The 23,731-nt window shown below is 37.9% G+C and overlaps 1 protein-coding gene across 3 annotated transcripts in view; it reads right to left on the bottom strand.

Moving 5' to 3' along the window:
• Window positions 1-23,731, bottom strand: part of gpr158a (G protein-coupled receptor 158a) — a 148,553-nt gene that overhangs the window by 111,486 nt on the left and 13,336 nt on the right. For all 3 annotated transcript variants that reach the window (XM_089125668.1, XM_039666644.2, XM_039666645.2), the window contains one exon: window positions 9,217-9,322. In XM_089125668.1, coding sequence (XP_088981794.1) covers window positions 9,217-9,222 — 6 coding nt within the window. In that variant the 5' untranslated portion in view covers window positions 9,223-9,322. The remainder of the gene's footprint in view (window positions 1-9,216; window positions 9,323-23,731) is intronic.

The following is a 23,731-nucleotide window of genomic DNA, read 5'->3' as shown; positions in this document are numbered from 1 at the left end:
TTTTAAACCGCTTGAAATGTCATGCCTCTTACCATAACCATGAGTTTCAATGCTCTACTAACTCAATTTAACCAGGCCTAACCACCTTTATTTTACGTATGCCTTGGGTGGGAATTATTAAAATGAAGGATATTGTGACCTGTGCATTCCTGGAAGAAAACTCAAGACTTCAAATGGACCCTTTTCACATTTCTGGGGTTCTCGGAAGTGGAAGTCGTCATAGACATCTACATTAATCTGGAAAAAAATTCATTTTAAAACGCTCTCTGGTCACACTAGCGTTTTCCAAATGTTTCTTGTCCAAAATAAAAAAAAGTTGGAAAACACAAAATTCACTCATGTGTAAACTCTCATAATGACTCACTGAGATCATACAGACGGACCATGACATTTTAAAGTTATCATACAATTCTTCATGCCAGGATAATTTCATTTAGCAAAATATCTCACCATTCACTACTAAACCATCCACCAAAAGGGTCCATCAAGGCTTTTCAGGGAGTTCAGAAACAGTGTTTACTGATATAGAGAATAACTCCCTTTGAAGGGAATTAGGTTGATTTGTGAAGAGTGAATTGTCTCTTTGCAGACCTTTTTCATTCTCAAACAGCAACCTTACACAATTTTGAAAGTTGAAAATGTAAAAAAGCTCAATAGACCTTATTCAGAGCAGCGCCATGACCGGTATGAAAGTGAGGCTGTGAGGGATAGACTTACCGTGTTTCCAATGGCATCCGCTATAAAAAGTGGCTAGATTACTTACAATTTTCCAAAGCTTACATTGTCTGGATATTTTTGTCAACTGACATTTCTTGGAAAGATATTTTTTAGTGTTTCATGAGCAGAACAATCCGAAAACACATTAAATAACAGTACAGCCCATTGAAGAGATGCAAGTCTATCCCTCACAGCCTCGCTTTCATTCTAATTAAAAATCAAAGATGGCGCTGCCGTGAATAAGGCACATAGGTCCTCTTTAAATTTCTATACTATTGCATTTAATTAATGAAAAATAAAGCTCTAAAAAGTTAAACCCCATCATTTTAATTGCACGTAAAATGAAACATGGTCTCTTAGACCTTGTCCACTCTAATATGTTTTCATTTTAAAACGCATCTTTTCCTCTCCGTTTTGGCCTTTCGTCCACATTGAGATGGTGTTTTAGTCAACAAAGACGGAGCTGTTTGAAAACGTTGTTTAGATGTTTCAATGTGGATGAGCAACTTTTGGAAAATACTTGAAAATGAAACTCATATTGTTCTGAATGGGGACAAGTGCAATGCTCAATATGGCAGAATAAGGGCCGCCTTCTAAATTAGAGCCAATCGCCGATTGGTAAACTCATCGTGTCACTGTAGCTGCCGTCAGACGCGTGCTTCCACTGCATATGCGCATTAGCTTGATCCAACCAGAAAAATTTTGGGTAACACTTTATTTTACGACCCGCAAACAACTGTGTAAGTACACCGAAATTACAGTGTACGTTTCTGTAATTATAGTGTACTTCCGTGTAAGTATAAGGGAACAATATGTTAAGTTTGGGGTAATAAAGGGGTAACAAGCAGATACCTGCAAATAACTTCGTAAGTAGGCTACACTGAAATTACGGTGTATATTTCTGTAATTATGGTGTACTTCAGTGTTGGTATAAGGGAACAATATGTTAAGTTTGGGGTAAGGGGGTAACAAGCAGATGTACAAGCAAATTATTTAATTAGTTAAAAAATAACAGGTACCTATACTGTTAATATATTCCAGGCAAAGTTTGTACATCTGTTTTTTATAAAATGTATCACATTTCTGGCAAAACATGTTCAGGATAATTTTGACATCTGTGGGTTGAAAATTAAACATATATAAATATATAAATGTATTGGCTTTTCTTACTAGATGACTAGAAAAGTCAAAATAATTTGTTTCTGGTATGATTTTAATTTAGACCGTAACATGTGGTAATTAGTACTTACCTTATCCCATTGAATTGCAATGACACTTAAATGTCAGGGCAAATATACTGTGTAATTAAAACGTTTTTTTTTGTTTTTTGTTTTTTGTTGTTGTTTTGTTTTCTTGATAACAGTACCTTTCTCTCTAATTACAGTGCAAAAAGTGTTGTTTCGTTTTGCTACATAGTAAGTAGCATTTGTTACCCCCTTGTTCTGCGTAGTTACAGGGCAAGTGTAACTCCTGCGGGCTGTAAATTAAAGTGGTGCTTGTTACCCCTTTATTACCCCAAACTTAAAATATTGTTCCCTTATACTTAGACGGAAGTACACTATAATTACAGAAACGTACACCGTAATTTCGGTGTACTTACACAGTTGTTCGCGGGTCGTAAAATAAAGTGTTACCAAATTTTGTTTTCTGACATGATTCAAGCGTTTAGAAAACAACATTTATGAGACAATTGTCAGATTTTATTGGGGATTTCAACTATGAAATTGAATCGAAAGCTTGGCGAACAGTTTCTGAGAATTTGATGTTTTCCCATTCAAAAAGAAAGGAGCTGCACTTGCATGCCCAAAAGGCGTTTCAAAGATGGCCACTGAGTGAAATTACTTGTCTTAAAGGGACTTTGGTAAAGCCCACAGCAACCACCACCACAAACGCCTCATGTTATTGTGGAGAAAAATATAGCACGGACAAGCACCAATCACATTTTTCGTTTATTTTGACAGTTCCTTTCAAAAAGCACCCATATTCCTGCCTCACAAGATTTTCTTCCCACTCGTCCTTTATAAATTTGCAAACTTAATCTGTGCTTCTATTTTTAGAGCAGAATTGTCTAAGGGAGAGTAGTTTACTCATAAAAGTCTATACTGTGAGGTTAGTAAAGAATATCAGGCCTGCAGAGACACAAGGTTATAAACGATGGCTCTCTTTAATGGCACTTCCTCTGAGCTTCTCTATGCCTCGTTTCCTCATTAGTACTGCAGCCTATCGAAACCATACATCCCTGTCATACAGCGAGCACACAAAAAAAAGAGCTCAATGGATATTTCATTTCACACTTTTTTTCTTTAACACAACCTAGAGAGAGACATAAATGGAAGGAAAAGTAATTACTCCACTGGTGGATGTATTTCTAAATATCAAACTTCATAGGGGGTTCAAACGCACAATCTCATCTGTTAAGTCAGTGCCTTAAAGTTACAATAACAGCAGCGTATGATCAATGCAAAACCAGCAGGTGTGTGACTCACCAGGAAAAGATCAATTCAAAGTGCCGCTGAAAATAGCATGGCTATTTAACCAATCTCCAAATAGAAAACCTGTCTTTCAGTCATGTATGTCTGTGTGTGTTTGGCACTTTCTGCTTTTCTACAGACTATTAATACCCTGATGGATATTTTTCTGTCTTGTCTAATTTTGGCCTTATTGTATGAATAACTGTACGGATATTCCGTTTACTCTTGTCTGGTTGGGTGTACAACACAGGAAAAAAACAAAAATGCCACAAGATTTTTACATTTTTTGAAGATTTCTGCTTCTCCTTTTTCTTGACATGAGAAATCTAACTTGGCTTGATCTTTTGACATAGAAGACGTTTTTGTAAAAAAAAAAAAAAATACGTCCTCCACAATTTAAAAAAATTTATTTAATGTACATTTATTTATTCAAGCACCAAAAACAGTTTGGGTATTGACGTCACACAGGCAAATGCATTTGCATATTCCTAAAATTGATTGAAACTGAACTCCTGGTCATCATAGTCTATACTGGTCACTCTACTGGCTCACGCTGTGTTTTTTTTATAATACAACCATAGTTTTGCATTGCTACATAATTAGGATGTTCCCTCTCATTTTGGTCAAGTTCGACGTAGTCGAATGTACCGTACTGGGGTGCGTTTCCCATACAATGACGTAGTTTGCTGCTTCACTACCATAGTCCGATGCATCGTTGGAGAAATCAACTAGCTAGTCGCGACTGTTTCCTGAAACCCATTGTCGCAAAGTATTGTTCATCAACCACGTTGGTTTCGCATGTGGTAGAATAATAATTACTTTTACTGTTTGAGATCCAATTAACGCTAGATTTTTTTTCTATAAATTACAAACATGTAATCTGAGGAATATCAGATATCGTACTCAATATCTGGCTCGTTCTTACATAGTAGAGCACGTTCGCACATGCGCACTCTTCAAACATGTTACTTTAAATCTTTTGGCAAACTAAAAGACGTAAATTACATTTGTATTTATTCTAAATAAAAGGCACCAGTTGTACTGAATGTCAACTTGCTTATTTTGCTCAATACAAGGATTTATTACTTCCAAATGTGTTGCAATATAGAAACGATGCCTCTGACCACAGGTCGAGAGCTGTCGTTCAAACCATACAAATTTGCGAAACTGTTTGCGAATGTTCGATGGAACGATGGTTTCGGGAAACAGCGACTCGTTGAACTATGCTGACAATGACGGAACTTGCGACCATAGTTGGCTAACGATGCTTTCGGGAAACGCCCCTCAGATTGGGATCACGCTTAGGGAGCCTGTCATATTTGAGTATTGATAAACTGAGCCATTGCACATTGGTGTCAGAGATTTGCATCTTGCGCTCCGCCCCGCAGCACGGGTATAAACACGGAAGCGGATGCACGCACCATTTGTCTTTCGCTTCGTAGCAGATCGGTCTTCATGTCGATGTGTCTGAAGAGTGTTGATTCGTTCAACGAGCGAGTGTGTTGGTGCTTCTTCTGGAAGGTTCTCCTGGTGCTGGCGGTTCTACAGCGCGAGTGCAACAGTGATCGCAAGCTTTTGAGCTGCCAACCACTGTTTTAACATAATTCTCTTTGTGTTGTTTGTTTGACGGCTGGTTAGAGGGCAAAGAAGTGAGTGCTTCACTGGTACAGGCTGCACCAACCCTTGTCAGTGTTGCCACGGTCATGCCTAAAGAAAGAGCAACATGTATACATCTTCGTATACGTCTTTTTCAAGACACCATTTGACTCGTGGTTTTCTGGATGTGCTTGTTCCCTGTCCCCAGTTGACGGTCCCAATAGATGCATCACGTGTTTGGGCATACAGCACGCTGAAGCAGCTTTTGTGGACGGTTCATGTTCTCATTGCAGGAACATGACACCAACTCGGGGTTAAGATCAAGACATCTTCATCCATGAAGGTGGATTCCCCATTGCCGTGCACTGCTCTAGCGCCCCATCTGGCCCACCCCAGAAGAGAGCTACTGTGCCGTGTGGGATGGGTGAACTGAGGATCACAGTGAGGGCATCCCCACCCGGTAACCGGTCCCTTTTCCCCTTACTGTCACACCGCAGCCAGTGGAGCTCCCTACTGAACGTGCTGGTGCCTCTGTAGTGGACCAACCAGTTGTGTCGTTCAGGGCTCCTCCTGAGGACAGGATGTCTTTCGCCGCATCGGAAGGGGAGCTGGACTCTGGAGATGACGACTTGGCCATGCTACCTCCTTCTGGGGGAGTAGCATTGCCCGAGCCGGATCTAGAAATGTCAGCTATGCTGAAACGGGCCGCCGAGACGGTCAGGCTTGCGTGGAACGCTCCACCATGTCTCGAACCGTCTCGGTTAGATGTTTGGTTTCTCGGGGCTGGCCGTGCTGGTCCTTAGCATGCCACCCCAGTACCATTCTTTCCTGAAGTGCATGAGGAGGTTACAAGGTCGTGGACGACAAGTTTTTCTTTAGAAACCAACTTAGTACCTCCTCCCCTCACAACAATTGACGGAGGAAAGGTGAAGGGTAATGAAGCTGTCCCTCCAGTCTGTCTAGATATAGCTGTGAATGGTGGCCCCTTCCTCTTGGAAGGGTGATGCACATCTCCCCCTAAGGCCTGTAAGTTCTCGTCTATTCTCACGGGCATGGCTTACAAAGCCTCAGGGCAAGCTGTTTCCTCCAGTGTATCATGGAGTTGCTGCAGATCCATTAGGCCAAACACTCATGGACCGCACCTCATGGCTCCTCATGACTCATGGCTCCGCTCCACCATGTCTCGAACCGTCTCGGTTGGATGTTTGGTTTCTTGGGGCTGGCCGTGCTGGTCCTTAGCACGCCACCCCAGTACCATTCCTTCCTGAAGTGCATGAGGAGGTTACAAGGTCATGGACGACAAATTTTTCTTTCTGCAGGCTCCTCATGACTCATCGCTCCGCACCTCAACCGACCTTGGTCTCTGGGGCAAGAAGGTTGCGGCTCACGTGATTGTTCTGGCGATGTACACTCTAGTGTTCCAGTAGTGCCATCTCTGGCTCAACCTGGCCGATATGAGGGAGACCGACAAGTCTTGGTTCCTGGACTCCCCAATTTCCCAGACTGGGCTCTTCGACGACGTGGTCTGTGGTGCCTCTGGTCCTCCTGGCCCGGTTCGTGGAAGCCTGGAAAGTGCTTGCCAACCGGTCCAGCTGGCTCCTACGCACCATCAGACTCGACTAAAAAATTCAGTTCGGCTGATGTCAGCCTAAGTCAAGCGGTGTTCGTCACACTTCGGTGTTGAGCGAACGTTCCCCTGTCATACGTGTGGCGATTGTAGTCCTACTGGCGAGGATGCGATAGAGCCGGTCCTTCCAGACGATATTAAGACTGGATTCTACAGCCCGTACTTTATTATACCCTAAAAAGGCGGTGGGTTACGGCCAAATGTTGGACCTGCGGGTCTTAAAATCAGGCCCTTTACAAGTGTCCGTTCAAGATGCTAATGCAGAAACGCATTTTCGAATGCATCCGTCCCCAAGATTGGTTTGCACCTTCACACAGTAGTGTATGATGCTATCAACACCAAGGTCATGGGTTTGATTTCCAGGAAATGGAAGAATTACAGAAATACATATACCTTGAGTGCAATGTAAGATGCTTCGGATAAAAGCGTCTGACAAATGCACAAATGTAACATGTAAACATTGAGTTCCGAGTGTTTTTTGGGGCCACCATCAAGTCTTTTTATGGGATGTTTTCCACCCATCATCAACCAAACAAACAAACTCTATCTGATTTCTTAAATAGCCTACGAAGAGTAATAGCCTAGATATCCTTAATTAGCTGCATGATTTAATTTATGTTATTATTATGTGAGTAGCACAAAAAACTACACATCAAAGCTTAATACTCAAGGTTAGAGTTTGTTCCGTTCACTAAGGCTATAAATTAGCAATAAAAATAGCGATGCTTGTCTTACGTAAGCTAGTATGATGTTTTAGCATGCAAAACCAGACCTTGAACCACAATGGCTAAATGCAGTATCGGATTACACATTCCGGAAGTCTTTGCTAATGATATTCTTGGTCTGCTGAAGTAGGAAATCTCTGGTTTGGCGTAAACAGGATCAGTGGCATGTGGGCTGTAGTTTCAGCGTCAGACATCTGAGATAATGAGAACGTATTACAGCTTTTTGCATACGTTGGGCTCTCTGGTACAAAGCAGCTATATCTCATTACAACAAAACTCCTGATTGAAATGCAGTTTTGAGCTCTATTTATAGTCCGCATCACTGTCACCAGACCTGTGCTACGAGGGGAAGATGCAAGCTATTACGACGACAGAGGTCACAATTCAATTGCATAAAGTGAAGATGCTGTGTCGCTATGTGTGGTACGCTCAACTGTTTCTCGCACACGCACACTGTGCAGTGTCCATCAGGAGGCCGAGCACACAAAGAGCTTTCTCAATTATTCAGTGCACCCAGTGCAATCTATTACATCACATCCATTATGAAGGAGCCAGACCTTAAAAATCTATTCTCTTTATAACTGCAATCCTCCAAGCATCAGGTTAACAGGATTAAGACACCTCAAAATCATTCACTGTTGATCCAGAAGGTCAAAGATATATATAAAAAATGTTTTTTGTTATTCAAAATAACAGCAGGATGAACACCATGAATCAACGGCTGAAACCAGAGTTTAAGATGGCATGCTGAATGATTGTGATTTTTTTGACTGCTGTAAGAGGTCCTGGAGAGTTCAAATTGTTTATGTTATGCAGTGAACCAGAGATATTAAAGGAATAGTTTATCCAAAAATGAATATTCTAACATCATGTATGCATCTTATGATGCAACTAACACCAAACACAAAGCAACAAAGTCTGCAAATAATGCCTAACAAGTCTGAAAGTTTTAGGACAGGGATGTCCAAACCTACTCCTAGAAGGCCACTGTCCTGCAAAGTTTAGCTCCAACTTGCCTCAACACACCTGCCTGGAAGTTTCTATTATACATAAAACAATCTTGATTAGCTGGTTCGGGTGTGTTTAATTGGGTTGGAGAAAATCGCTGCAGGACAGTGGCGCTGTAGGAAGCAGGATTGGATCATCCTTGTTTTAGGAGAGTATTAACAGCGACATGAGAGAATTAATGGCTTTTAGGATTAATTGCATTGACACCATTATTATTTTTCACTCTTATTAGCTGTTTAAAAGCTATCTTATATCATATACGAAGATTTGGAAGTTGTGTGGACTACTTGTACCAACAGCCCTATTTTTGAATAATATAATATAATATAATAATAGCGACTTATTTTAAAGTACTTTTATAGTGTGTGTTTTTTCTTAAAAAATAAAACAAAAAGGTATTATAGTTTAAATTTATATTAAATGTACCAATTTTTGATCCACTTAAATAGGGCTTAAATACATCTTCATATGTCATTTCATAATTACTTCTATTGTTTTTAAAGAAATGTACTGCTTTCTATGGATGTAATTTATATTTATATATATATATACATATATATATACATATATATATATATATATATATATATATATATATATAATTATTATATCATATAATGACAATTGTGCATACCAATATCAAATGAATGTCAAATGACACACTACAGTTAAAATTATTACTTTTACAGTACACATGCTTTATGTTAGTAAACGCATCAAAAAGTTGCTTCTTTAAAAAGTAAAGTACTTTAAAGTAAAACCATTTTAGAAAGTGCACTTTTTGTTAAAATAAAGTCATGAAAGTGTACTCTCTTTAAACTTAAGTGGTATTTCATGGCATTAAAATTATATTGTCAATATTATACTTTTAAGATTAGAAGCACACAGCAAGTGCACATTTAATACAATCAAGAGGACTTTCTTTCACAAGGGCTGTGACATCAACTCTTCCTTTAACATTATATACTTATCGTTTCAAGCCACTAAGTGTGGACTGATCACCTGGAATGTTTCAAATAAGCTAAATCTTTTGAATTGTGTCACTGAAGCAAGAGCTTGAAGATGGACTCACCTCCATTGTGGTGAGGTTGCACCTGTGTGTTCCAGCAAACCATCCATCTGCAGAGCACTGATCAATATCCACATCCTGCAAGCTGATGTCCACACGCACAACACCCCTATATGATATTACAGAGCACAAAAGAGAAAGACAAATTAATCTATTGTTAGCCGTAAAAAAAAAAAAAAACCCTGAGATTTTCTTTCAACATTTAAGTAAAATGTTAGCGCTTTAATTGTAGACTTTTTCTGCACACATGTAGAATTAATTCTACAAGAACTCTTCAGCTTTGAGCATAGACTACTAATCTGAAAAGTCATTAATTGACATTTGACAAGCCTTTTAGAACAAAGACATGAAGCCACAGTTCATGATTTGAATATAGTTAACAGCCAATCCAGATTTGTGTCTACATGGGCCAAATACAACTTTGCTGTTTCTGTATTGACTTTTTTACATAGTAAACAATGAATCATCAATAAGCTTGTCAATACACTATTCATCACTGTAGTCTTCCTGGGAAAACTTTTGTACTCTCATCAGCACTCATAAAGTAAGAAAAGGACTTCAAAATCTCCAGCCACATACAATGAATAACAGGCTCTGTAATAACAGATACCCATTAGAGGAGAATGATCTTGGTATTCTAATCCTGAACAAACAACCACTAAAGTACAATAAAAAGAGTTAATATTCCTTTGGGCTGATGTGGAAGGCTTTTTAAGGCGCGTTGGCATACATCCCAAGCAATGGACTTATTCAGTACAGCCTGATAAAAGAGGCTTTAATGTTTATGGCTTCATCGTTTGGCTGAATGGAGCTTTGAGATGAGAACTCAAAGAATGAAGTTGACTGACGTTGAATAATCATTTTTGATGGCATCTCTGTTCAGCATGTTTATTTTTATTTCTCTTCACAGCTGTCTGCACCAGCTTCCTCACATCTGCTGTCAACTTGCTGGAACATTTAGAACAGGATTGAGAGAAACCTCATTACAAAGCACAGATGCCCATGCAATCTAAAGGACTCCTCACACCGACATAAATTCGGTTCGATTTCCAGATGCGTTTTGTCTGTTCAGGTGGGCTGAATACAAATTCAGCTCACTTCGCGACAGTAGGTGCCACCTAAATACAGGGGTATACAGTGTAATTTCTTTTATATTGTTATCTGGCTCAATCAGACAATGATGGGCAGAGTTAGCGTAAATAGCCTCTGCCAACAAGGCAGGCTATTTGTATTGCACATGGTGTAATGCTACCTTCACATGCAATCAGAATTATCCTAAATATGAGTTTCAAAGCCACTGGGATGCTCTGGAATAATTTTGATACCCAATTTCCCGAGATGGGCAGGCCACAAACCTTAAACATGCCGGAGGTGAGAATGATTGCGGTTGTGACTGGTATTCTTTATCCGATTTTTCCACAACAGCTACATCGCCTTATCTTGTCATTAAAGTTGTACCTTCACAGAAAAAAAAAAAAAAAAAACGTTCACAGCCCCTTTGACAACTGGACCCTGAAGTCACTGTTCTGGATCGGGGCTAATTACCATTACCTATTAGACCTCCCAGACCCCTCTGGATTGAATTGGATGGAAGCTATCATCCAGTGTCTGAAGAGTGTCTACCCACGGCCCAGAATGCTGCCAGACCCAGCCCCCTCTTCACCACCATTGACCCCAGAGAAAACGCTGAGGTCTCGTTGTGCGTATTGCACCATAACCTCATCTCTTGTCCTCCCTCCATCACTCCCTCATCTCTGCAACTATGACACGAGGTCGCGCCTACTCTTATCTGGACTTAATGTGCATTCCAGGCAACCTGTAACCTCTGTTTTTCCAACCTTATAACATTTTGAAAGTGCACTGGAACGGCAGTCAAACCCGTGATTTCCCACCCGTGAACTCGTACTAGATCGATGTACTCCCAGTTACAAGCTCTGACATCACGTAGCCCGCAAAACCATACAAAACAACAATGGCAGCCCCCACGGATGCAGTGTTTCTGCAGGCGGTACACGTTTCTGCAATGGACACGTTTTCAGTCCATTGAGTGCAAGGAAAAATTAATACCAAATACATTTCCAAATATACAAATAAAGTAACAGCTTATCTTGTCTTATGTGCCATTTTTTCCTCCTAATTTTCTCTAATAAGCACCTTTGGCGACAGAAATTATTACAAATGCGCTAAGCCCCGCAAGGTCCGCCATGCTGGTTTGTTTACATCTAAGTTAGCCACCACAATTCCTTGCGCTCAGGTAGTTTGGCGTGACTGGCCTGGAATGCTACAAAGTCGTGAGTCGTGGTTTGAAGTCATGATTGACGTGCTTAAAAACCTGCCTGGAACGCAGACTTATTCATCTTTAGTTTAACTTTAATGGACTTTAAGTTAGTTTTAATTCATCACATGCGTTCCTTTGTTTGATTTCAGTAACCATGGACCCGAATCATCATCACATCATTGACGAATCATCGACTCATCATTCATTTCAATACCATGACCATCAAGTATTGAAGTTCTTCCCTGTGAACCTTCAGATGTCGGTTGACGTTTGCGTGTTGTGTTTCATGCATGCTCTGTTATCCGTTCCTGATTTTATCGTATTATTGTATTATCAAAATCACTTCGTTATTGGATCGATTGTACCATCCTCACCTTGTGACGGGTGTCCTTCGTGATTCCTGTTCTTTCCGACAACAAAGCAAACAAAGTATGCAATGATCTTTGCAATGAGTTTGATACAATTAAAATAGTTACAAATTTGGATTCTGGATCATTATACCATGACAAGGAAGCTTCACATTATTGAAAAAAAAAATCAATAATGTAACTTTTAACTAACATCTCATCGTCTCATCCCAAGACGTCAACTAACTGACGCTTTTGACCATACGTCAACATCCGACGTTTAACGTCAGTTAGATGACGATCCTGCGGCGTCATCCAACTGACGCTTTACCTTTAACGCCAGTTAGATGACGTGGGTAGGTTTAGGTCTGGGGTAGGGTTAGGATTACATCATCTAACTGATGTTAAAGGGTGCCCTAAAACGGCAGATGTTGACGTATGGTCAAAAGCGCCAGTTAGATGACGTCTTGGGATGAGACTGCGCTGTTTTAACACATTCAGTTGACTATAATTAACGTTGCACCTACAGGTCTACTAACTCTCACTAAAGTGTTTGTAGAGTATTAGTAGACTGGTAGGGTTAGGGATAGAATACGTTGATATAGTTGCAAAGTTACTTATAGTCAGTATAATATCTGTTGGAGGAGCATCTCAATAAGGTGTCCGCAGATATTAAGCAGACAGTTTACTAATACTTTAATGAGAGTTAGTTGACATCTAGTTGCAAAGTTACTTATAGTCAGTATAATATCTGTTGGAGGAGCATCTCAATAAGGTGTCCGCAGATATTAAGCAGACAGTCTACTAATACTTTAATGAGAGTTAGTTGACATCTAGTTGCAAATTAGTTACTTATAGTCAGTATAATATCTGTTGGAGGTTCATCTCAATAAGGTGTCAGCAGATATTAAGCAGACAGTCTACTAATACTTTAATGAGAGTTAGTTGACATCTAGTTGCAAAGTTACTTATAGTTAACAGAATGTTCAAAAAGGGACCATCAAAATAAGGTGTTACCAAAAAAAAAAAAAATACTGGTTGAAAATATATTAATTTAAGATAACAAATTGCAGTATGTATATAACAAATCTTACTTTTCTAATTGATGATCTCTAGACAAGGTTGTCAGTATTTGGAACTGGGCCAAGGGGGAGGTATCACATTTGTTAATCAGGAAAAGACGACGTGTCATTATTATACTTGCATTAATTTTAGTTTAAAAAACAATGTCTTTCAGGAGGAAGAGAGTAACGGTAGTCCTGAATCTACAGTAAAGCGCATTATCACATATGCTTGTGTTTTGGTTCTGATGGCTGAAGTGGCCGCGGAGTGCATTACCGCCCTCGCTCCCTATTATGATGTCATCACCCAGTTACCTTAAAAAAGCATGCTACTTTTAAAGAAACCTCATTAAATATTATTTTAATGCATTTTAAGACAGAATTGTTTAAATGTATTGAGCACTTTAATTTAAATATTAATTGGTTGTGGTGGTTAACCTGCAATTTACATTTTAAGGAAGTAGGCCAAAGTCAATATACTGTATAGTATCCGATTCCTCTAGACTTAATTTTTCTTTTCTACTCCAGGTAAAAAATCATTATGAGATATACTGTTGTGAACGCATGGTCCTGGAGGCATGCAAATATTTATCAGAAAACACTGAGGAGATGGACTGCCTGAGGTAACAGGGATCTGTCTGATTCTTTCTTCCAGTGTATCGGTTCCCTGTATTTTTCTCTATTTTCAGACAAGGTGCAGTCATGGAACAGACTCTGCTCATCTTAATTGAAGCCTTGGCCAAGCAAGTGTGCTAATTTTAGCGGCCGTGTTCAAATGCCACATCCTTCATCCAAGGTCAAATAGAATCTATGGGCTGTGTATTGCCATTAATAACTCGTAAGACAGAAAGTGAATTGGCAACAGTGCCATCATTTTGTCTTGATGATGAAAAGCCTGATGATAACTGTGATTAGTGTAAATTGACTGTAATTATTGTGGCAGACTTTGTGAGATTAGCTTGTATTTTAGTCTTCCCTGAGATTGAAATGAGATGTGGAGAAGCTGACAAAAGCTGTTGAAAATGTCTTGCATCTTAATCAATGATGTTTAACCAATACATCTTTGTCTGTTGTATTATTGTAGTCTATATGCATTATACTGTATATACATGATTGTCAAAATCTTCTCTAACCTCTCAGAGTACATTAGCTTGCTGGACTAATACATTATAGAGTAAGTATGCATAGGAGTGTGTTAAGATGACTTTTTTGTCTTGCTTTCTGTGAAATAAGTACAAAATAGGACTTGAAAAACAAATGCATTTGTATCTTTTTAAACAAATTTGTATATGGTTGTAAATGATTTAATATACTTTATTTATTATGTTAATTATATTTATTTGCTTTTTTGGCAATTTTGGATATGTCTAAATAGTTTGAAACCATGATTTGTGATTATTTTCTAGCAATAAGCATCACGTTAACTTCAAGTAAATAAAAACAATATTTACACATATTCGTGAATTGGTTGGTTGCAAGTAACAATGTTGCAAATGAAACCAAAATTAAACTTTTCTTCAGCATGATTAGCAAGTTTAGGACCATAATTTGATTAATAGGCATTGATACATTTATACTTGCCATAAAACAAACAAAATAAGTTGTATCTTTGATCTGGATACCTCTGGTGTCAGGGTTAAATACGATATTTACAATGATACAATTAAAATTTGTGTTTTGTGCCTTTATTTACATAATGGGACACCAATTTGAACCAACATTTGTGGAAAGTGCCTTTCATTAGCAAAGTTTCGGTCTCATGATGTATATATATGGTATATGCCTGTGAAGGTCATTAGACCGAAACGTTGCTAATAAATATATATTTTTTGATAGAATGCGGGACCAACAAGTTAGTTACACAACTATTTTTTCCGCAAAATCAATTATTAAAAAAACACTTATTCTTTTCATCAAGCAACATCATCGTTGTTGGTAGTAGGGGTAGGCAATATGCCAGCTGACAAGATTGACCGATTAGATTAGACTATGGTCTCTATTGCGGTTACGTATAAGCTTGTTTCCGCCATGGAATAAAACAATTTAAAAGATAATTGCAACTATAAAAAGTTATAAAGACCAATTCTGAGGAAAATAGACTGATTTTATAACTCACAATTGCAAATAACGCAATACTGACTTTGCAACTCGAAATTGCAACTCGCAATCGGAAGTTTATATCACACAATTTTGACTTTATAACTCACAATTGCAAGTTTAAATCACACAATTACAACTTTATAACTCGTAATTGCAAGTTTATGCAATTCTGCAATTCATAACTTGCAATTGCGAGAAAAAAGTCAGAATTGTGAGGTAAACAATCTTCCATAGTTACACTCTTTGCAACTATCCCCGCCTTTGCAACTATCCTCGTAAACACAGTCGTTTATGTCTTAAGTGAAACAGTTGAGAATGAAAATGAATGTGAATCAAAATATTGGATCTGTGCATTCGGTCTTAAAGTGACAGCAGCCTAAAACCTGTTGTCGTCTTTGTCATTTATGTTAATCAAACAACAAATGAGAGAAAATCTCTCACTTCTCTTAACTGGATCACTTTTGTAACTTTAATAAGAGTTGTATATTCGTAAAAAAAAAACAAAAAAACAACAACGTATATTTCATTTACACTGTGAAGACTATACAGTGTTTTTTTTATATACATTTGATTATGTTATACAATTTGTGAAAAATGTCTAGTTCTTGAGGTTTTTCAGGTAGGTCTATTTAAAGGACAACTCCGGCGCAAAATGAACCTTTGGTCTAATTACACATTGTTACCTATTCAACCGTTATCTGAGATTTGTTTTCATGATTGTCGAATGTAAAAAGTTTTATCTCTAAAAACAGTTTAGCCTATAATGCTAGTATAACGCTAGTATATAGGGCATAGAGTAATGACAAATAAAAATCGTTTGTTTACCACTAACAAGGCTCAAAATAGCCCCACACTAACACGATAGCATAATAAGGGTCCCTATATTCAAACTGAAGCATTGAGAACTTTGTCAGTGTCCAAACAGCTTAATAAGAAGATATTTTATACACACAGTCAACTTATAACTTATAATACAGGAAGAAGCCATCTTTGAAAAATAGTCTCTACCAGTCGATCTACGAACGCCGATCCAAGTGCACTGAACTGTGCAGAATCTCATATGGTCCGTTGTTTCCAGAAGAAACACAAAAACCAAACCATTTTCTTCTCTTCAATATGTACACGTAGCCTACTGTTCGCGCTCACCTTATCACCTTATTCACATCTCACCAGCGCACTTGGATCGGTGTTCGTAGATCGACTGGTAGAGACTATTTTTCAAAGATTTTGCGCCGGAGTTGTCCTTTAAGTTGTGTTCTTTGTTCTAGTTGTTTTCCTACATGCTTCTAATTACTTTCTTTGCTCTTATTTTATGATTTTTTTTGTTTGTTTTAGTCAAACTACTATTCGTTTTTTGTAATACTGAAAATGGTGACAAGAATTTTAACGGTATCAAACAATTTGATAGCATAAAAACTTTATTTTAAGCAACAGTAACTATATTGTTATTTATATTGTTTGTCTTCAAATACAGTTTCTCATATCGTGATAAAAGCTTTTGGCCATATGGCCCACCCCGAGTGGCAAATGTTAGTCAAAAGATCTGTGCAATCAATGTAATTGCATTGAGTGATTAGCATTGTGATGCCTGTCATAGGATGCAGTGCTGTTAATCAGAGCTCTTTTCTGAGGAATATTTTGGGCAAAGAACTGCAAAATGACACTGTTGCATTCCATTAAAAAAGTCCAAATGTTCCATTGATCGATACTTTGAAAATGCAAAATGTGTCACCAGCCACTTTTTAACTTAAATCTCAAAAAGCCGGCCAGCCCTTGTGAAAAAAAGTACAAAGTCTTTAGCATTCTTTTAAAAAGAGTACTAATTATGGAAATTGTATACTTCAATGATTTTATTGATCTGACTAAAGCTTTTATTGATCTACTAAAGCTGTTGTACGAGAACTGAGAGCTGTATGATGACATCTTTTTTTTTTCTTTTTTATAGATAAAATGAACTAAGTTAAAAATTGATGATCTTTACACTGGAACTGAATGAATACTGAACTGACTTCAGCTGAACAACAGCCAAAATGCACCATTTTCATGTTTATCAATATCAAGCTGCTTTGAAACGATCTGTATATTGTAAAAGCACTACGTAAATAAAAGTGACTTATGGACTTGTGGAATGCGTAGCAGATGTGGGCCGGATCTAGGTCGACACTATGCTGCTGTCTGGGATATGCTATAACAAATTTCCTCAATTTTCCAAATAAGAACCTGAGTGTTATTTTATCTTTAAGGAAGTTGTCAGCATTATATATTATGAAATAGCGCGGATGAAATACTGAAGCGAATCACATAAATTAGCTTGTAACGGAACAAAGGCTGAAGAAACAGTGTTTGTTGATGGGGATGGGTAATGGCGATGGGGTAAGGGGCGGTGCAGACTGAAATGTGAGGGCACAAAGAGATGCCGTCACTGCGCTCGCTGACATTAAAGATCGCTGGGCTGTCTGCTTTGATAACTGCCGACAGTACTCGATGGAGTGACCCCGGTGTCACAGAGGAGACCACATCATCCAACGGAGGCCTTGAGTCACATTAGCAAAAATTCGTCCTGTCAACCTAATGCCTTTCCCTCACATTTCCCTCATTTTGTTTCCTTAAAATAGAAGCACAACATGACATTGAGATCATACTAAAACATAATGCTCCAGTGCACTTGATTTATTAAGAGGATGCTTTTAAGGCCGTCTGCCATTCAATAGACGCGTGCCTTGAAGCTAGCTGAGGTTCTGTCGCCGCCTGAACAAATACTAAAAATTACTCTACGCTTCATCCATCCATATTTCATGAAGTCCAAGGCAGTATGACAGTTTGCTCTTTAGAGAGGATGCATAGCAGTCTTCTGTTTCATTGTGCAGGTTTTGTTGGCTAATTGAATTTTATCTAACTGTCTTCCTTTCTTTTTGGACTACATTAGCATAACAGCGCTCGTGGCGAGATCGAGCTTCGCACTGGATGAAAAGAGGTGACATCTGTCTCCATGAGTATTCTTTTTAATGAGCCCCCCCCCCCCCCTTTTTTTTTTATACCAAACTGAAATTGAATTCAAATAGAGCAGAAGAGCAAGAAACCATGTTCACTCTAATTTCAGCTAACAAAGGAACTGGATGGATTTCTCCCAAAGGGCTGAATTTGAGGTCAGGAAGGACATCACTATTGATAGTAGCCATTTCCAATGCATTCACGTCCGCTATGTTCTGAATGGAATAGAATACTAGAATACAGCTGAATGAACACTGCACAGCATACTGCATATCTCAGAATGTGACTTGAGTGATGAAGATTTTGAAAGCCCCCCCTGTGGTGAAAATCAAGCTTTTAATGTTGTTTGTGTGTGGTGTTTTTAATATGCTTTAAGACAAACCATGTGCAAATTCATAAGTCAACACCATTGCCGAGTATTTTCTCCTTCAAACTTTCCTGTAGCACAAAGAGTAGAACGGTCGTGGGTTCGATTCCCAGGGAAAGCAAGAACTGATAAGAATGTAAATGTACCTTGAAATGCAATAAGTGCTTTGGATAAAAGTGTCTGCCAAATGAGTACATTTAAAACTGCGGTGAACCAAAAACACGGTTTGAAATCGCTGGCGTTTCTGACGACACAAACTACCTTGTAACCAATCAGGTCAACTACTAAGATGAAGGCGGGCCTAATTTGCATATTCATGACACTGCAATTACTAAATGAGGCAAGGGTGTAGAGTTAGCTATTTTAAGATATGAAGACATTTTTTTCTAAGGAAAAAAACTTTGAAATTATGTCATTTATTTTGGTGATCAAAGGTGAGTTTTAAGGGATAAAATGATCGACTACAGGGAGACTTTAATGTTTTTGAAAGAATTGTCTTATGCTCACCAAACTTGCATCTATTAGATGGAAAATGCCGTAAAACAGTAATATTTTAAATAGTAAAATATTAGTATTTAAAATAAGTAAATACTAAGTAAATACTAGAAGTAATAACAGAAATAATAGAAGTAATAAAACAGAAATAACTCTCAGAAAAAAACTTTTGTACCTAAAGGGTGCATATTGGTACCAATATGCACCCTTTAGGTACAAAAGTGTACCTTTTGAAAAGGTACCTCCACAGTGACAGCTTTTGTACCTTTTTTTTCTGAGCAATTTAAAACAACTGTTTTCAATTTTAATATATTTTAAAATGTAATTTATTCCTGTGATGCAAGTGATCATCACTACTCCATTCTTCAGTGTCATATATATATATATATATATATATATATATATATATGAAGTAATATTTTTATTCAGCAAGGACACATTAAAGGTGGCATATGTAATAATTGAGGTAACAATATACGAAAAATGAGCTACACGCATCAAAAGAATGAGAAGAAATAAGTGCAAAGATGTCATTAAAAAACTGACAAGTTATAGTGCTGCCGAGATATTAACCTGAATTAGCATGCTAAATTACTAGCCCCGGCCCGGCAGGTATCGTAATACCAGTTCCGGCCATGGGAGGCGGTATGCGGACGGGCAACGTTAGCACCAGCCAAACTGCAATAGACGAGTGAGTCGCGCTCGCGCCGGCCGGCTTGTGTGTACTTGAACCTGATGTCAGTCGTGTGGAAATACAGCCAATTACTACATTTCAGTTCAGGGAAGAGTTCAAAAAATGATTGGTCGACATTATGCATGAGGAATACATTTTGGTAAGTTGTAGCATACTGTATCTTTCACCAGTGTTCGTGTTCTTTTTCAAGCTAGTAGAGACGATCGGTTCACGTGCGCTAGGGATCTGTAGTGTAACATGTACAAGCGCCAAAACGGTATTTATTCTTTGAATTGCGTAATATAATTGACAGAATCTGAGAGCTTAACTAACCTGCTTGCTAAGTGTCAATTGCGTGTGTCTCACGGTGAATTCACGGCGCTAGCTTGATCAACATCAGCGAATGCTGTCTGTCAAATTAATTCACTAACAATAAAAGTGTAATATGAACAAAACGAATACCATAAACTTCAAATAATTGCCCAAGCTTTTATTTTCCCATACCGTCGAAATGCACCAGCTTGTTTTTGAGATCTATGAGGCGGTCTTCATCATTTAGTGTTGAGATTCATAGTGTTTAGTTTAGTTCACTCTAGTGTTTAGTTCATTGAGTCTCTGATCTCTAAAAATCTCCAAATGTTCCACGTGAAACTGCGGTCTTCCAACCTTTTACTATCATGTCAAATGATTTGAATAACATGCGCGATGGTAGGAGCACAAGTCATTTTTTGGAGGTATACTGCCCCCATCTGTTATGGAATATGGAGTAGGATTTGATTTATGATGTTATATGGCACCTTTAAACTGATTCAAGTGACAGTGAAGACATTTATAATGTCACAAAAGATTTATGTTTCAAATAAATGCTGTTCTTTTGGTACTTTCTATATCATAGAATCCTAAAAAAAAGAAATGCGTTAATGAGAAATAAATTACATTTTAAAATAAATTTAACTAGAAAACATAAAATTTGTCAATATTGCCTTATTTTACTGTATTTTCAATTAAATAAATGCAGCCTTGGTAAACATAAGTAAACATAATACTTCTTTCAAAAACATTTAACATGTTAACTATTTCAAACGTTTGACCCCTGGTGTATATATTATATTTAATAAGATAATGTTAAATTTCTAATATTATAAAATTAAACAAAATGCTAATTATATATTAACTTTTTGATCAAGTAATGAGTAATAGATGTTACTTAAAATAGATGTTACATGGGATAATAATACATAATAATTTGTATACCATTCAAACTTTATTATTCCCTAACCCTAAACCCCCACAAGCCCAAGGATTTTGGATATTACAATCTTTGTGGGTAATGTAACATTACATTACCCACAAAGATTGTAATATCCAAAATCCTTGGGCTTGTGGGGGTTTAGGGTTTAGGGCATATTCAGGCATTCCTATAGGGAATGCCTGAATATGTCAATATATATTCTCAACTGCAAAATGTCATTCTAATGCCAATTGAAATGCCTCAGTGTTTTTGAGTCCTCTGTAATGACAAGTATGAACATGGTGTTACAGAATAGGCACTGGCTCTTTAAGACTACCATGTCAGTAGTAATTGGCCTATTCCAACGTCAGCCTCCCTTGGGCTCTTGGCAGGGGCTTGTAGGGCAGAGGACCTACAGCCCATGTGGGTTATAATAGGACATTGTGGATCTGTGTATCCCCAGAGACCCCAGGCAGACCGGACTACCTTAATAGAGTTCACTTTTCTCTCCAGCCAACCCTTACTCACACCTGACAAAGGAGAAACGACCTAGAAGGAGAGTTACTTAAATACTAAAATACAATGAAAGCACACTAAATAGCCACATGTATGGAAACACTGGTCTAATGAACAAGTTTGACTTTTCCAATTATTCTGTGGAGACATATCTTTATGTTATGCCATACACTGAGATTTTGGAGAATTGACAGTTTCGGAACAGTAGCTACACAAATCAAAATCAAATAGGACATTTTAGGGTAAAATCATTAAATAAATGCCCAGCTACATAAAACGGCAGCATCTGAGAGAGAATAGCATAGCCTTTAAAATACTGACAATCACTGTTGCTCATTATGAGTTAAGTGAAAAAACATTTTTTTTTTCATCCTCTAGAATCTAGAATGATCTGCCACTGCTTTCCATTGTGTAATGAACCCTTCACATTTGATAATCAGACCCAGACCCTTTAGCTAACCTTGCTTTGTCATATAATGTTACTTTTTTAAAAGATGGATCATTTTTGTATGTGGCGCTACATGATTCCATCTTGGTAGACAAAGGTTTTTTTAAATATTGACATCTAAATACTTTCCCCTAAGAAATTGATAATAATAATGCCAAACTACTTTTGTTATTTCATTCTTTAAATTGAGATTTTTTTTATTCAAAATAATATCAGGACAGTTTTGTTTTTACTTTATGCATCCAAAACATATCGAAATAAAATATATTTCAGAACTTACAAATATGAAGATGTGTATTCAAATCACTATGTGTACGAATTTTTTATGCATTTTTAATACATTGATAAAGTGAGAGAAAAAGGAAATGATTATCACGTTGATTCTTGCGCTAAGCAACCACCCAAAACCCTGACATGCTAAAAACAAACATTCAGACCTCTGTAGCAACAACATAGCAACACCCTGGCAACTAGCCACAACACTTTGGCATTGTGGCGGTGAGCACATCTTTCATATTTTATCAACAAACTATTTACCATTCATCACATGTGTGATCTACATGTCCATTACCTCAAGCTACACCAGATAATGGAAGTTGTCAAAGTGAAGAAAGACTCAACTAGATGCAATTAACTTTTCATCTGATGGCCTGCATGTCTCACTTCATAAATATCAAGAAGTCTGCCATGATAAAAAGTCTAAGTCAAAAATTCCGACACACGACATTAATCTAAAAATGTCTCAAATGTATGAGAGGTGCCTCTAGTTGCTGTAGTACATCTTTCATTATTTATTCATTATCGTATTGACTGAAAGGCATCCTGAGAGAGAGGGCTTGAGACAATGCACCGGAGAACACCCCTTCGCCTCTCCATTGCCCCTTTTTAAATATGTTTAGGGGAAAAAAAGTGGGCCTAAAGATAACAGGATGGATCTACCTTAATGTTATGGCCAGCAAGTGTTTCGGAATTCATTACCCTGGGGTTACGAGTCATCATAAGACAAAGCCCTGGCCAAATATCGACCTGCGCAGAGAGGTTACAAATTACAGCATAACTACTGAACAAACCCAGAGAGACACTGGCTTCCGCTGGCTTTCCTCATTTAGACGATAGACTGAAGAATTTGAAGATGGCAGATGTAACTGCTAACATCATTTTGCTACAAATTGAGCTTGGTTCCTGTACTGATACATGCCGCAGTCCAACTATGAAGTAAAATGCATTGAAATCCTAAATGATCAGCCTGAAAAAAAGTCCATGTGGGATTAATTAGCAAACCGGAAAACAGCCCTGTTCCTGTGCTCTGAGCTCTGGTGTTACCGGTGCCCCTTAACACATCTTTGAACAGAGTCGAGGATCCTTGTACACAACATCTCCACCAAGTTAGCCTGATCAATCCAAACATCTCCAATGACCGTGGTTGCACATTGAGAAGTGAGCTGATTGTTCAGGGGCCAAGGGGTTTCTTGCTATGCAACCAGGGTTATTTTTAGAAGCACTCTCTACACCTGATGGCTTAGGCTACCATTCTAACCACCAACATCTTTGACATAAAATACTAAAATGTGAACAATAAAAAGAGTTAGTTACAGCAACTGGTAAAGTTATAATTTTGTAATAGTGGACATATGACACATCTCTGATAGATGTCAGAATATGCACACTGAATCATGTTTTCTGTGAACGAGTTTTTAAACAATAGTATTGTGAACCATGCTATAGGTACAAATACACTTTGAAATGATTCTAATAATGGTTTGAATGGATAGTTCACCCAAAAATTACGTTATTAATTACAGTACTCACCCTCATGTCGCTTCAAACCCGCACGACATTTGAGCTTTTTGTCCCTCCATTGACATTCTACGCAACTAGAAGCTATACTTGAGCTTCGAAACGTTTGTAAAACTAATCCATATTAATTGCGTGGTTAAGTCCAAATTTTCTGAAGAGACTATCGCTTTATATGATGAACAGATTGAATTTAGGCTTTTATGAACATTGATCA

The sequence above is a fragment of the Pimephales promelas genome, chromosome 22, assembly GCF_988280905.1.
Source record: "Pimephales promelas chromosome 22, fPimPro1.hap1.1, whole genome shotgun sequence".
Taxonomy (NCBI): domain Eukaryota; kingdom Metazoa; phylum Chordata; class Actinopteri; order Cypriniformes; family Leuciscidae; genus Pimephales; species Pimephales promelas.
This window is presented reverse-complemented; position numbering and strand designations above follow the sequence as displayed.